Below are 14927 nucleotides of genomic sequence, written 5' to 3'. Positions count from 1 at the left end.
GCCATGTTAATTTGAACGATCAAAGCAGACGTACTGGTCATCAGTCTCTATGGTACCGCCTCGCCGGGCCTCTCCTCGGATAGACTCCATAGCAGTGGAGTAGAGAGCTTTTTGGGTAGCTGGCCTTCGCATGTCCGACTGGGCCGTCCCATCCATTATCGCACGCTCTCTCAGTGCCTGATCAATGTTATGGACAGCCACAAGCAAACTATAATCCATGATTTTAAAACTCTGCAGAACCTGGACAGAAACAAAGTCAATATGGCATCATTTACGTTTTGCAAGCTACATGAATGGTTAAACTATTCCAGTTTTATGCATGCACGGAGTATTTTTGCTTAGTGTTCTGAAAATACCAAGGGGATGGCCTCTATATAAACACTCAGTGATCTTCACCCACAGATAACAATGAGCAGCTTTACAAAGGAAAGTAAAATATCAGTATCTTTCTTCTACAGACAGGGCAACCGGGAAAATGCTTTGTGCGGGGCTACACACCAGATCAGTTGCAGGCACAGAACTCAGGTCCTCTGACTCTCAGTCCGGTGTCCTATCCGCTGGACCACACAGCTGCTCTAAAATTAGGACTCCTCCTACTGTAAGGGTACATCTATACTACCCGCCGGATCGGTGGGTAGTGTTCGATGTATCGGGGATCCACTTATCGCGTCTAGACGAGACGCGATAAATCGATCCCTGAATCGACGCCTGTACTCTACCTCGGCAGGAGGAGTAAGCGGAGTCGACGGGGGGACTGCAGCGGTCGACTTGCCACTGTGAGGACGGCCAGGTAAGTCCAACTTAGTTCCAACCCTGCGCCGCCCCCCCCCGTGTAGCCCAGGCCTTCAAGTAGTAAGACATTATTGGGTAGGGAGCATAAATCTGACTGCTCAGGGGGACGGGGGAGGGAAGACTGCACCATATTTCTCTAGATTACTGATTTGAATTTGAGGTGTCAAAGTTTGACTGGATCATGATAGTGGAGTTCCCTGGGTCAGAACTGAGTTGTAGGGGGAGGGCAATGTTTGGAGGGGGTGATTGCATTGCAGCTGCCTGGGCTGTGCCTTTCTGGGGGACAGAGGACTCAATTCTAGCACCTTTCACTTAAAAACTGCACCGCAGAATTATCCAGCCTGTAGACACCCAAAGAAAAAACCAGGGCAAATGTCAGGCCTAAGAAGCTTTACAGTGACCCTGGGGTACACATGTTTCAAAAGGCATGAACCTAATCCACAGAGAAGGGGGGAAATCTGTCTCAATTCAGCTTGTCTCACCCATCACTCACCAAACAATCTCTCTGTAGTGTTTTGCATAAGGCATTGTACATATCAGAGTCTAGGAACAGGCCATCGGGGATGTCCTGCATAAAATCCAGGTCTTTGTAGGTCGGGAAGACCTTCTCCCGCTCCTTCTGGGATGCTCGACGTTTATAGGTGGAGCCTTTCAAGTCATACTTGAGGTGCATTTTCACAGAGCGGGGCAGCAGGTTGTTCATCACTACGATGCGGATGTTCTTCCCTCCGGCCTGCACGCAGTACAGGCCATAGAACTTAGGCAGCAGTGTCCGAGGATTCTGATTCAAGTTCTAAATGCCCAAAGACAGAAGACAGAACTTCAGAGTCTGGGTGACTCCCTAAATTCAGGGTGGCTAGCTATTTGCTCTTTACCGGTGTATCTGAACCAAAGCAACCCTGTCTGGGATCCAAAGTGATGATCAGCAAAGCAACAAATCAGGGATGGGTGAACTTGGGGCATAGATAGGTAACTCTAGGGTAAGAAAGGTTTTCTCTGCAAAACTGAACGTGTCTGATGCAGCTGTTGCACAAAGAAGAAATTTGCATCTTCATCCACACAATTATCTGCCAGAGCCCATTTGTGGCAGCCAGCAGGGAAAAGGAGGATTTTTGTGCTTAGTCTTTTAGTTTGCCACTCCCTCCTCAAGCTAGGCTCTTGCCAGATCTAATGCTAAGCAGGATGGGGTGGGTGCACACTGGAATAAGAGACCCCTATAACTCTGGTGGTTGCAGAAACTAGCATTGGTCCAGATTCCCAGACTAGTAATATGGGCATGGGTAGGTAAGAAGAGGTCTTAACCATTGCATATATTAAGAATCCCATGGCACTTTTCTAAGCCAGGGACAAACTCCCAATATCCTGGCCAAATTCCCACTCAGGGAGGCAGTTAGTAAAGCACTCTGGGACCATCTGCCATCTCTAGTGGGATTATATATTGTATGTTGGGGCGGGATCGGATTTTGTTCTAGGACTAGCAGGGCCCATTGATCTATTTATCATCACATTTTTAGTCTCTTTAGACAGACACTCAGAGGCCCTGGCACACGGGCATGTTAAATTTAAATAACAAAGTAGTGTTTGTTGGCCAGCACTGATGAAACAAAGAGAATGGTCCAGAAGGGGGGGGGGGGGGAAGGAAATAAGGAACTTTGCTAGTCTTTGCATATCATGGTTATAAGCTTCTCGCACAAACACTGACTGAGCAGACACACACACAGCTATTCAACCACAAAGAACCTAGCAGTGCAAGCTTGAATGCTGGGTGGGTCCCTTCAAGGGATACAGGCACTCTTCAAAACAATCCAAATGGGAAGGTCTGGTACAAACCTCCCGGTGCAGGCCCAAAGAGCTCCAACAGTCTCTCTTAGTCACATGCAGGAGGGTGTATCAGTATTAGCTAGCAGAGGCAAAATGGAGTTGACCAACCCAAAGGGCTCAGGTCCAGTGCATCTGCCCCTGCAGCAAATGGGAGTGGAGCGTGCTCAACATCTCTGAAAATACGGCCTTGAGACCAGAGGTTAACCTGCCGCACAGCGAGTGACCTGCCAGCTACGACGATATTCTCAAGTTTATGCCATTAGAGAAACATCATTACAACCCACGCAGAAAGGTCACTTACCATATAGTAACCCGGCAGCAGCTTCTGCAAGAACTCTGCTTCTTTGTGCTGAACTGTTTTAATGATGAACTCGTCATCACTGGATACGTAGAAGAGGGAACCACTGGCCCCGGAGTTGGAGAGCTCAATGAGTGGCTCACTGCAGAGCGAGTACTGAAGGGAGGTGAATTAAAAAGCAAAGGCATAAGAAACTAGTAACAAAGCACAGGCATCTTTATCCAAGTTACAGCTAACGGGCCAACTCAAGGGTCTGAGTACGTAGAGATGGAGTCATTACACATCCGCATATGTGCCTTTGCAAAGCACTTTGAGCCACTCCAGTGAACAGCAGCATCGTATATTGCCCACAAACAGATAAATATGCAATTCAGTACATAGACTGGTTACTAGTTCATTAAGTTAGATAAACTAGAGATGTTTTACGGGCATAGCAAGTCATGGCACAGCTTTTAGAGTTGGGGAAGCATCCAGCATGACTGTCTCTGGAATCTGTGGCCCTCAGGTTAGTGCTTTTTCGTGTCCATAACTTTGTGCTAGAACATGTCTTGTTTGGAGAGATTACAGGTAGGCATGGAGATGTAGTTATAAGCCTGTGATGTCTCGGCAGCTTTGCTCCCTCCCTCCCTTTGGGTTGTTCGCTATTAGTAATTATTTGTATTAGCATAGCACCTAGGAGCTCGAGTCAAAGACCAGGACCCCGCTGGGTTAGTGCAGTTGCTTGCTACGTAAAGGAATGGTTTGGTTCCTTCCTGAAACTACTGGCCCATTGACCGGCTAACGGGCAACATATTCTGGCCAACCATGGGGCCCTATAAGCAAGGATCACACCTAATTTGTATAAAATAGAGGTAAGAACTGCTGCATCCTGCTCGAATACCGTGGCACAACTGCAGAGATTACCTGGCCCAGTGTGCACAACTCCATTTTGATTCTAGTAGTCTGATCTCCACATCAAAGACGGGAGCTGCACAATAGAATTCTGTGGGCTGCATGTGGCCCTGTGAATTCTGTGGGCTGCAGGTGCTGCTTTGGCCCCCTGGGTTAAAGCAGTGGTTTCAAGGGAGCTAGGAGAGTCTCATGTCCCGGAGAAGCACAATCAGGATGGAATTGGTACAGGACTCTGTATGGACGTTCAGAATATGCTGCTGTGAATCTGACAGTCAGACCAGGCAGGTCTCATTAGCTCCACTCCAGAACATCAGCCAATAGTCATCAGAAGGGTCAAGAGATCCCAACAAGAATAAATACTAATCTGCCCACACTGGGGAATTGGGGATCAGGCTGATGGCTGTAAGTGCAGTCCTGGCCAAGGGCTTTTTCTTGGTAAACTTTAATAAATAAAGGCAAACCCCAAGAAGGGGGTGAAGCTGAGACAACATCCATTGGTGTGCGCACAGTGTTAGGAGTGGGACCGGATAGAGGCAATTTACACTGGGGAAGAAGGGAAAAATCAAGTATGACAAATAACACTGGCTTCCCCAGTGACTTACCAGATAGTCATCTGGCCGTATTCCAAACAGTTCACGGAAGTAGCGAAATGCTACAGGAGCATAGGTTTTAAACCGGAAGTCATTGTAGTGATGAGCTGGGGTCAGGTTACTCCCTTCGCTGTGGGGGAGGGGAACAGGTAATTAGAAATACACACAGTACTTTTAAAGGCCTCTTTTAAAAATAAAAAAGGACCACCCCAAGGCAATTTTCTACAACCCCCAAAAACAAAACAGATGGTAAATTTAACACCTTAAATCAGTGATTCTCAACCTATTTACCATTGTGGGCTGCATCCAATACTACCTGTATGGCCCTGAGGATGTCACATAGGCCGCAGCTCTGTGCTGATTGGGCTGCAAGCGGTGGGCTGCAGGTTGAGAACCGCTGCCTTAAATTCTCTTTCATTAACCCTCGCATGCCTCAGAGCTCCAGCAGGTATTTTTCTATCATATATAATGCAAGAACAATCATTGTTGAATGCTTGCTCTAATGGAAAGGTTGAGTAATATCTAAAATTAGGGGCTGAGTTGCATTCTGTTGTGTGGTTGCCATATCAACAAGTGCAGAACTAGCTACTATACTATTGAGTGCTTTAGAGACGCCTGTCCGTGTCTTAGGGAGCTTATCTGGAATCAGTGCTGCTTTCTTCTCTTAACACCCTAACTTGCTTTCTTCTCTTAACACCCTAACCTACAAGTAAAGTAACAGTACTAGCTCCTAACCCACAGGAAGACTCATCTCAGAGTGGATAACCTTAAGTAAAAGCATTTCACAGAGCAGCAAGAAAGCGCTCACCTTGGGAAGAAAATACTTTCTACTACATAGAAGTCTTGCATGAGAACATCTCGCTCTGGTTTGGTGCTCAAACTTCCCACTGTGTGGGTGATGCCCAGCTGAATGGCACCTTTCAAGGCCGATGACGTAGTCTGGAGGGGAGAAGGAAACAGGAAGTCAAATATCTCTGACATGGAGCAGTAGATTCCGAATTGGAACAGAAGGGGTTAAATGGATGACTGTCTTCAAGCAAAAAAAAAAAAAAAAAAAAGGCTCCAATTTAAACTAGCATCCTTCCAGCAGGCACTGACTAGATAGTATTTTGTACCCATAAACCCTGGTTTCCTTTATTTGCTTCTCTCTAGCTGGCTAACTTAGTCTTTGGCTGCTTTCTTTCATGTCCATCTGCTCTATGGGAAAGATTCTCAATCTATTTACAACTTATCACCCAGCAGCAAGATCGTCACATGAAAGGGACCCTGTTTCCAGAATATTTAAGCTGCTGCCAAACTAAGGTGACAAGGGCTCCATATTCCACTCATCTGAAGCGCAGAGCATATAAGACTAGCTTCTGCCATATACACCGCTACCCCGATATAACGCGACGTGATAGAACACAAATTCGGATAGAATGCGGTAAAGCAGTGCTCCGGGGGGGGCGTGCAGTCTGGCGGATCAAAGCAAGTTCGATACAACACGGTTTCACCTATAACACGGTAAGATTTTTTGGCTCCCGAGGACAGAGTTATATTAGGGTAGGAGGTGTATTAGGGATGGGGATACCTCTACATCCCTGACAAAGCCCTAACAATCCTTCATCTCATTTTATCCCAATCTGCAGCACTGCTACCCCAGAGGGCTTGCACTGTAGCTACCATCCACCTGGCCTTATGAAGACTGGATTTTAACTCCTTCCAAGGTGTTCATTTCCACTCCTTACAAGGACTGGAGTGGTGGCTATTGAACAGCAAAGTACTCTCTTTCCTCTGGGAAGCAGACAAGCATGGTATCTGTGCATCATCTCAATCTCCCGAAACCTAGGTTTGCATGATCAGAAGGCCGCGGCATAGACTCTGGTCTTCCTCAAGGCAATGCAGAATCCCACCACAGAGCTAGCCCTCAAAATAACCTAACCCCACAGAATGCACATTTGTGGGTTTCAACCCTCTAGTCTCACCCTCTCATCCTACTCCTTTGCTAGGCTTGTGGCTCATAAGCAATAAGAGGAGGCTTGGCAGATTTCACTGATTTTTTTTTTTTTTAAAAACACGTTGACTGTAATAACATGTTTATTTTTAAGCATTTGTTAAGACTTGTATCAATTTAAAAATGGATAAAAATAGGAAAAAAGTGCTTAAAGCCATCATTTTGCAGAACTGTGAACATGTAAATGTTCACAGTTGGGGGAAATTATTTGGGGGAAGTCGGACAATTATTTAATGACCGTAGATGTTGCGATTCAAACAGTTTAAGCTTTGCCAGTGTCAAAACACAAATTGGCACCACAGAGGAAGCAAATATCCTTAAAGATCAAACTCGAACCAGTTCTCAAGCGGCATTTTTCTTTGCCTAGCTGGACTTTCGACCAGTGATGGAAATGTGTGTGTCAGTTTGTATGTGCAGGGTGAAACTGAGGTTTACCGATAAAAACCTGATCCTTCCAAGCCTAACTAACAGCTGGTCATTACAGTTTTAAAAACAAACCGTGGCCTCTGCATAAAATTGTCCAAGAACAATGCAGTATTATATTCCTGTGGCAGCTATTTACAAACATCAAGAATCTGCTAGTCTGCTCACGTCTACAGAACACGCGATTTTGTCTTAGGCCATTAACACTTGCTTAGATCCAGCTTGTTCTATGGGGTCATGAATCTTCCAGGATGACACAGATAAGATCTGTTTGACAACTACCAAAGTTACATGGTCTGTGTCAATTCCCTGTCTGTCTATAAGACATAAGCCCACTGCAAAGGTTGTTAAAACTATGGCGGAACAGGTGCAAGTTGTTTACATACAAGGCAACTGAACCTAAAACAAAATCCCGAGCAGGTGACTCAGTAGGTGGTGTTCTTCTGACAGTCAGTATTTGGTTCAATACCCCAGCTAGATGCCAAGGGACACTGTGCATCTAATAAGACATCCTGATGACTTGGTCATTTAAGATCAAGGTACGTTGTGAAAGATAGAATTTAACCTTGATGACTAGGCCAGATTCCAATTTGCGTAAGTATGTTTTGGCTTCCCTAGATTTCCCCTCCATTGCTTCTAAAACGAATGCTCTGGCTTTCATTTGAGTATCTACAAAATCTTTCAAAGATGAACAAACATATTCCCCATTTATTATTAATCGTGTTTATTACAGTAGCACCTAAGGGCCAACCAAGAATGAGGCCCCACTGTGCTAGGCACTGTACAAACTCAGAAATAAAGAGCTTATTATTTAAATAGGCAAGACAGATGCAAGGAGGGGAAGAAGTAGAACACACAAGCAGAGTGGACAGCGTGATGGCAGCAGGCAGGTTAGTTCCATTATTTTTTGGGGAGTGGGTTTGATTAGGAGAGGATCAGCTAAAGGAAAGAAAAGGGAAGGGGGTGAGCTGGACAGAGCAGACAGTAAATGGAAATGGAGTAAGATCTGTCCAAGGTCACACAGTAAGTGACAGAACTGAGAACAGAACTCAGGTTTTTCTTGATTCCATCCGGTTTTAGACCACTTCATGGCATCCCTCCACTTTCTTTACTAACCAGATCCTGGGATGTGCCCATGTGAGATTTAACACACAATCTGTTTAGGACGTTGGAACAGAGTTCTCCTAAATACCTTTCCTTCTTGCCTTTTAAAATTAATATCGCTGAAAAATCCACGCAAGCTCAGCATACTGTTCATACCAAAAAGGTAGTTTCACTTTAAAGATAAAGAAACTACAAACAGCTTGGCAGTGCTGCATTATCTGTGGGTGCAAAGAGCCACAATGAGGTTGCCATTAAGCTGCGTGCATTTTTTCCCCCTCATCATAAACTGAGCAGTCAGCTGCCTGTTTACAATTGTTTTAACGAAGGGCAGAGAGAATAAATTAATCAACATACTGCCTCAAGGAAAGGAGGGAGAGACATAGCCACAACAACAGCTTAAGTAAGGAGAGCCTGTCAGTCATTTCCCCAATAGGAGTCCCCCTGTTACTAGTTTCTGGGGCCCCTGCAAACATTTAAGTGTCTCATCTAATTCCACTTTGGTTGCTGCCTTCTCCCAGCCAGTACTGCTACCTCCTCCCCCACTCAGCATGCTGGGATACTGGAGATCTGAACTGAGAACCCCAAGCTTAAACATAGTCAATTATAGTAAATTAGAGAGACTAGATTCAACAGAAGTGCTGTTTAAGTTCTCTCCCACACACTCAGTTCCCTTACTTTTCAGGTGATCTCTAGAAGCGAACCCTGTCACCAAACAGTATGTGGATATTAAAGCATAGCAGGATTAGAGATTTCAAACGAGAAGCTTCCACTTACATGAAGTGAGAGCTGCTGAAACGCCTCGATCATGCCATTATCCATTTAATCCAGACACGGGAAACCACTCTTGTTGTAAAGCAAGTTGGCACATACTGATGAAGTCCAACGAAAGTTAGTAGCAGGGTCCAAAAATCCCCACATCCATAGGCTGGTTTAAGAAACCAACACACATACATACAATCTGCCCTTTGTAAAGCAAATTCCAGCAAAATCACACTCTGTAGCCGCTATTGTGTCCAGACAGCATAGCGCGCACTCAGTAAACGAGAAGGGTCCTAGGAAGTGTTGCTAATGGGGTAAGGTTTAAAAAAAAATAATCCTGTCTTTAGTAGGCAATGGCAGAGAAGCTACTCCCAAAGCATAAATTCAGCCCTTCAGCCTCTCCAGCCTGCCAGCCTTTGCTCCCACTGAGATCTTCTTTAATGTTTGTCACGCAAGTTACCCAACCTTTTATGCTAAATAGAATGAGTCAGAAACCCTGATGCTCTGGGCAGCATTAATTTAGTGAATAGGAGAATGAAAACAACCAGATTAATTAGGTGAGAGGCACCTACCTTTTTATATGTAGTCTCACCAGTGGAATCTACTCCTCTATGACCTTTCTTTATTGTCTGTGAGCCAGGCTGTCCAGAAGAACCAGACATCTAGGGGTATGGGTGAAGACAAGAACCAAGAAGCTTTAAAAACAAATATCCTAGGTGTAGCTCCCCGCCAAGAATCAAGAGGCATAACTACAGAGGATCTCTCAGGGATAAGCCTATTGAGTTGTAGAATACATTTCTTTTCAACTTCCACCTTTAATACAAAGATGCAGCTTGCAGAAAATTACAGGTCCCCGTGTGCAATGCCAGAAGCTGCTTGGATCAAGATGGAGCACCACACACTGGGACCGGTAGTCTTCACGGGCTGCTTCTGCATATTAATATGGAGGGGGGCATTATATGGCCTAAATTCATCTTCAAAATAGCAGAGTGACATTGAAGAACCTTGGAGAGATACTAGCTTCCTGGGAGCTTCCTGTGTGATGCAGACTTGGAATCTAAATAAAGGGGTGGAGGGGACTGTCTTCGCAAAATGCAAGCTAGAGGAGGAAGTTTGGTTCCTGTACAAGGAGAGAGTTTTCAGGTTGCTCTTAGAAGCTTTAATTTCCAGCAGACTGGTCCTGAATGACCTCAGGCTGCAATCAGTGTGCGCTTTCCTTTACTGGTACAACTCATGCCCATGAAGGGTATAGTTATACTGCAATTACACGATATGACCGGAGCTTGAGCAGACATACTCTAGCTCAGGGGTCGACAACCTATGGCACGCGTGCCGATTTTTAATGGCACGCTGCTGCCTGCCGGGACTCCAGCGTGTCATTAAAAATCCTGCCCAGCCCGGCCCGCTTCCCTCTGCCCCCGCGGGGGACAGGGAGCAGAAACATAGGCATGCGCACGGGGTGGGCAAATAGCCCCACTCTCCCGGCGCGGCAAGCCGCGGGGTCCGCAGCGCCTGGCTGAGTGCAGCAAGCCGCCGGCCCCTCCCCCGCTTCCCCCCCTCCCCTGAAGCCCTGCCACTGCACGCGCAGCGCTCTGGGGATCGGGGCTGCGCGCTCCCGCGGGGCAGTGTTTGGCTCCGCGGGGAGGCAGACACGCTCCCCCTGCCCCATGCCACCCTGCGCACTCCCGCGGGGCAGTGTTTGGCTCCGCGGGGAGGCAGACACGCTCCCCCTGCCCCATGAGCCATGCCACCCTGCGCGCTCCCGCGGGGCAGTGTTTGGCTCCGCGGGGAGGCAGACACGCTGCCCCCTCCCCATGAGCCATGCCGCCCTGCGCGCTCCCGCGGGGCAGTGTTTGGCTCCGCGGGGAGGCAGACACGCTCCCCCCGCCCCATGAGCCATGCCGCCCTGCGCGCTCCCGCGGGGCAGTGTTTGGCTCCGCGGGGAGGCAGACACGCTCCCTGCTCAACCGGAGCCCTTCCGCCGCGTGCGCAGCGCTATGAGGGGTGGGGCTGCGTATCTGGCTCTGCTTGGAGCCTCATGGTAAGGGGTCCAGGACAGGGGGGGTTGGATAAGGGGTGGGGGCAGTCAGGGGACAGAGGGCAGGGTGGGTTGGATGGGGGTGGGATCCCGGGTGGGGTGGGGTCTCTGGAGGGGGTAGTCAGAGAGCAGGGGGGGGTTGGATGGGAGTCCCGGGATCTGTCAGGGGGCGGGGGGTGGATAGGGGTCAGGGCAGGCAGGGCAGGGAGCAAGGAGGGTCCTGGGGGGGGGCAGTTAGGGTGGGGGTCTCTGGAGGGGGTGGTCAGGGGAAAAGGAGCTGGGGGGTTGGATGGGTCGGGAGCTCTGGGAGGTCCTGTCGGGGGCAGGGTGTGGTTGGATAGGCATGGGAGTCCCGGGGGGGGGGGGGGAAGGAGGGTCTGTCTGGGGGCGGGGGTGTGGATAAGGGTCCGAGCAGTCAGGGGACAGGTAGGGGCTAGGGGGGCAGTCCGGGGACAAGGAGCAGGGAGGCTTAGATGGGGGTGGGGTCCTGGGGGGCAGGAGTCCCAGGAGGGAGTAGTCAGGGGACAAGGAGCGGGGAGGGTTGGAGGTTCTGAGGGGGGCAGTCACCCAGCCCTCTGCCCTGACACCCCACACACACACACCCAGCCCTCTGCCCTAAGCCCTGCACCCCCCCAGCCCCCTGCCCTAAGCCCTGTACCTCCCTCATATACACACCCAGCCCTCTGCTTGACTCCTTCTCACACACACACCCACCCCAGCCCTGTTTCTGGCACCCACACACATACCCAGCCCCCCCCCCGCCCTGACACCTGCACCCCCCTCACATGCCCCCAGCCCTCTGCCCTGACTCTTGCACACACCCCCCCCCACACACACACCCCATGCACCCCCCCCCGAATCCCACCATGAGCACCAAACGGGAGCTCCTGCAGCCTCCCCCCCATTCCCACCTGCACCCCTCGCATCAAATGGGAGCTGCCCAGGTAAGTGCCCCACACCCAAACCTCCTGCCCCAACCCTGAGCCCTCTCCCTCATTCTAGCTCCTAGCCAGACCCTTCACCCCCAGCCCTGTGCTCAGTGCACTCCCATACTCAGCTCAGTGCAGAGAGAGGAAGAGAATGGGCCAAAACCAGGGAGAAGGTAGGTACCCACTGTATGTGGGCAGGGCCGGGACCCTAGACTGGCAGCGGGCTGTGCGGATCCGGCAGTCAGGATCCCGGCTGGCAGGAGCTGGCGGATGGAACCCCCGAGCGGCAGTGGGCTGAGCCGCTCAGCCCACTGATGGCACGGGGTCCTGGCCGCTGGCACGGGGTCCCGGCCGCCGGACCCGCACAGCCTGCTGCCGGTCTGGGGTTCTGGCTGCTGGACCCTTGCCAGCCAGGGTCCCGGCCGCAGGCCCTGCTCAGCCTGCTGCCGGCCTAGGTGAACAGAACCCCAGACCAGCAGCAGGCTGAGCGGGCCGGCGGCATAAGATCAACATTTTAATTTAATTTTAAATGAAGCTTCTTAAACATTTTGAAAACCTTGTTTATTTTACAGTACAACACTAGTTTATTTATATAATATATAGACAGAGTGAGACCTTCTAAAAAACATTAAAATGTATTACCGGCATGCGAAACCTTAAATTAGAGTGAATAAATGAAGACTTGGCACACCACTTCTGAAAGGCTGCCGACCCCTGCTCTAGCTAGCATGGGTATTGGGCTTGTACATCTCATGCTCAAGTGCACACGGCCACAACTTCACTGCTCCAGTATCCGAGCTAGCTAGATCAAAGCTAGCATGTGGGCTCAAGCTGCAATTATACCCGGTCATTGCAATACAGACACACACTTCGAAGACTTGAGTCCTTTGAGGAAGTGAGCTAGGTTGGTGGTACAAGTTAATCTAGTTTCTCAGGCAGAGGTGGCAATTTTAGCTGCATCTTGTCTGCACTACTCCATGACCCCTTGGAAACTTGCCTCGGTCATTGTCTTCTGTGTAAACGGCCATTCTGTTGCTCTATAAACTTGAGCTCAGGCTCTGTGGCTTGACATTTATATAGTGTTTCGGTGGCATGGAATCACTTGAAATTCCAGGGCCATTAGGATATAAAAATGGACCCAATTCTCTTATGAGGAACAAAGGCCCACTGATTTCACAAGTGAATACACCAGCTCATTGCAGCCTTATAATTGCTTGTTCAGCTTTGTCCCCCGCTTTCCCTTCCAGATTCAAGCCATATACAGAGCTCAAAATGCCTAGTTTAATAGAAAGCACCCATTTATCACAGTGCCCAGGGAACAAAGCACACCAATTTCTCAAGAAGTAACTTACCTCTGAAGTGAATGATTTTTTGAAGGTTGCTGATCCTGTCAAGATAGAAATTTAAGAGACATTTAGCAAAGAAACAGGTCATTATATAGTGTAGAAAAAGCCTGACATACTGCTGTGATTTGAATGTTTTAGTGTATCTGAAAAAGCACTGACTCATGTTTGATTTTTCCTCAACTTCTCCTCTTGCTCACAGCACAGGGAAATTTTTCTCAGGCCACAAGGAAATGTCATTCTGCTTACCACACAGCCATCCCAACTTAACTTTGTTTATCTCTCACAGAGTAGCTATTTGCTAGTCTGATCTCTCCGGCTCAGCCAGATTCCAAGAATTTTTTAGCTGTGTATAGAAACTCAGGGCCAAATTCAGACACGGTGTAAGCTGATGCAACTTTATCAAATTCAGTTGAGTTACACCAAGACTTAATATGGCTCTAACCAACCATTAATTAAAATCACTACATCAAAGACCCAATTTTCATAGTTCAAGCTTTGTGATGCTGCAGTGTCAGCACTTCCATTATAAACTTATTTCCAGGGGTTTTTACAATCACAACATAAATCCTTTAGTCGAATGTTAAGATTCGGACAATACTAGGGCTAAATGACAGTGAGGTGATTTACTACTTTTTCCACCTTTTGAGGCCAGGATTCCAGTCCTGTTTCTTGGATACGGGAACAGAAACGGACTCTGGGATCCTGCTCTTTTGTGGATGTTTGTCCAACCTACAAAACCACCACACAGATCAGCAATAATACTCAGAAACAGCCCAGAATTGCAAAAGCAGACATGCTGCCCGCACATAAAGTGAAGTCATGGGAAAACTTGCATTTCTTCCTCTTCCTCTACCTGGGACAAAAAAAAAAAAAAAACAAGACTCCATCTCCGTGGCAGCACATCCTCCTCAGGTGAGAGCCACAAATACAGTCTGATTAAGCTTATTTTTCAACCATGGCAACCTCAGTCATTCAAAACGGGGGCAAAAGAAAAACTAAGAAGTGTTATGGTGGTAAGAAAACCACATTTCAGCAAAGGACACAAAGACACTTAAACAGTGAAACTGACCATCCTTCCGATCCATTTATCAAACAATCAAAGCTCCCATTTCAAGACAGACAAAACAGTGAGCAAAAATAATTCTGTGCCGAAAGCTTTTAACTACCCAAAGTGAAAGGATAGCGGCTGGCTTTTTCAACTTGTTTTCCACCCCCTCTGTTCTCTCCTTAAGGCAAGAAAGGTGTCATGACAAGTTCTAATTTTTATGTATAAAGTGCCACACATTTAGGAGCTATTCCCTCCTCCTCCCAGTACATTCTGTGCTCTTCATAAAAATGAGTAATGCACAGCTGTATTCATATGCACTGACTTGCAACTAGCTGTGCTACGCAAGGCCATAGACCAGTGGCTTACAACCTGTGGCCCATGGACTCCTGAAGGTCTGCAGACTATGTCTAAGATTTCCAAGGGGGTCTGCGCTTCCATTCAAAAAAATTTTAGGGGTCCTCAAATACAGTTGAAAACCATTGCCATAGACTAGAGGCAGTCAGGCTAGCGGGGCAGCCAATTCTGCACATCAGTCAGAGCCATTTGTCCTGGGACATAGGTCCAAGGGCTCAAGCTTCTGCTGCCACTATTCAATTTGGCCAGCTGAACCGCTGTGGAGTCAAGGAGGCTCTCAGAGTTTCCATGGGCTTGAAGCCGGAGAAGCCTGCTAGGGGATCACCGGACAGTCCAAGTTAACAGCTTTTGTTCTCCACCCCTGCCCCCAAACAGGAAGTTCTGTCACTACAGAACAGAATGGATCTGAAAGCAAACATATTCCCAGTTGGAAGCTAGCTTCTATACTTTTCAGTCCTGCTAACAGAAGCCACGCTGCCATAACCCAGTTTTTCAGTATGCTGTTTTAATGAAAAACTGACAGCGCTCCACTCCGTCACCT

The 14927-nt window shown here is 48.1% G+C and overlaps 1 protein-coding gene across 8 annotated transcripts in view; it reads right to left on the bottom strand.

Annotated features, from left to right (window-relative positions):
• PIP5K1A (phosphatidylinositol-4-phosphate 5-kinase type 1 alpha) overlaps positions 1–14927 on the bottom strand; it is a 41667-nt gene that overhangs the window by 12748 nt on the left and 13992 nt on the right. For 5 of the 8 annotated variants that reach the window (XM_042843359.2, XM_024107029.3, XM_005293729.4 and 2 more), the window contains exons 2-8: positions 12991–13025; positions 9244–9333; positions 5201–5331; positions 4405–4522; positions 2915–3067; positions 1286–1585; positions 35–240 (exon numbers count right to left, since the gene is read on the bottom strand). In XM_042843359.2, the coding sequence (XP_042699293.1) occupies positions 35–240; positions 1286–1585; positions 2915–3067; positions 4405–4522; positions 5201–5331; positions 9244–9333; positions 12991–13025 (1033 nt within the window). Of the gene's footprint in view, positions 1–34; positions 241–1285; positions 1586–2914; positions 3068–4404; positions 4523–5200; positions 5332–8686; positions 8838–9243; positions 9334–12990; positions 13026–14927 lie in introns of those variants that run through there. The other 3 variants (XM_065574436.1, XM_042843360.2, XM_065574434.1) reach the window with 1 other exon arrangement.

This window comes from Chrysemys picta, chromosome 20 (assembly GCF_011386835.1).
Source record: "Chrysemys picta bellii isolate R12L10 chromosome 20, ASM1138683v2, whole genome shotgun sequence".
NCBI classification, from domain to species: domain Eukaryota; kingdom Metazoa; phylum Chordata; order Testudines; family Emydidae; genus Chrysemys; species Chrysemys picta.
The sequence above is the reverse complement of the archived record's forward strand: the minus strand, read 5'-3'. Positions and strand labels throughout refer to the sequence as shown.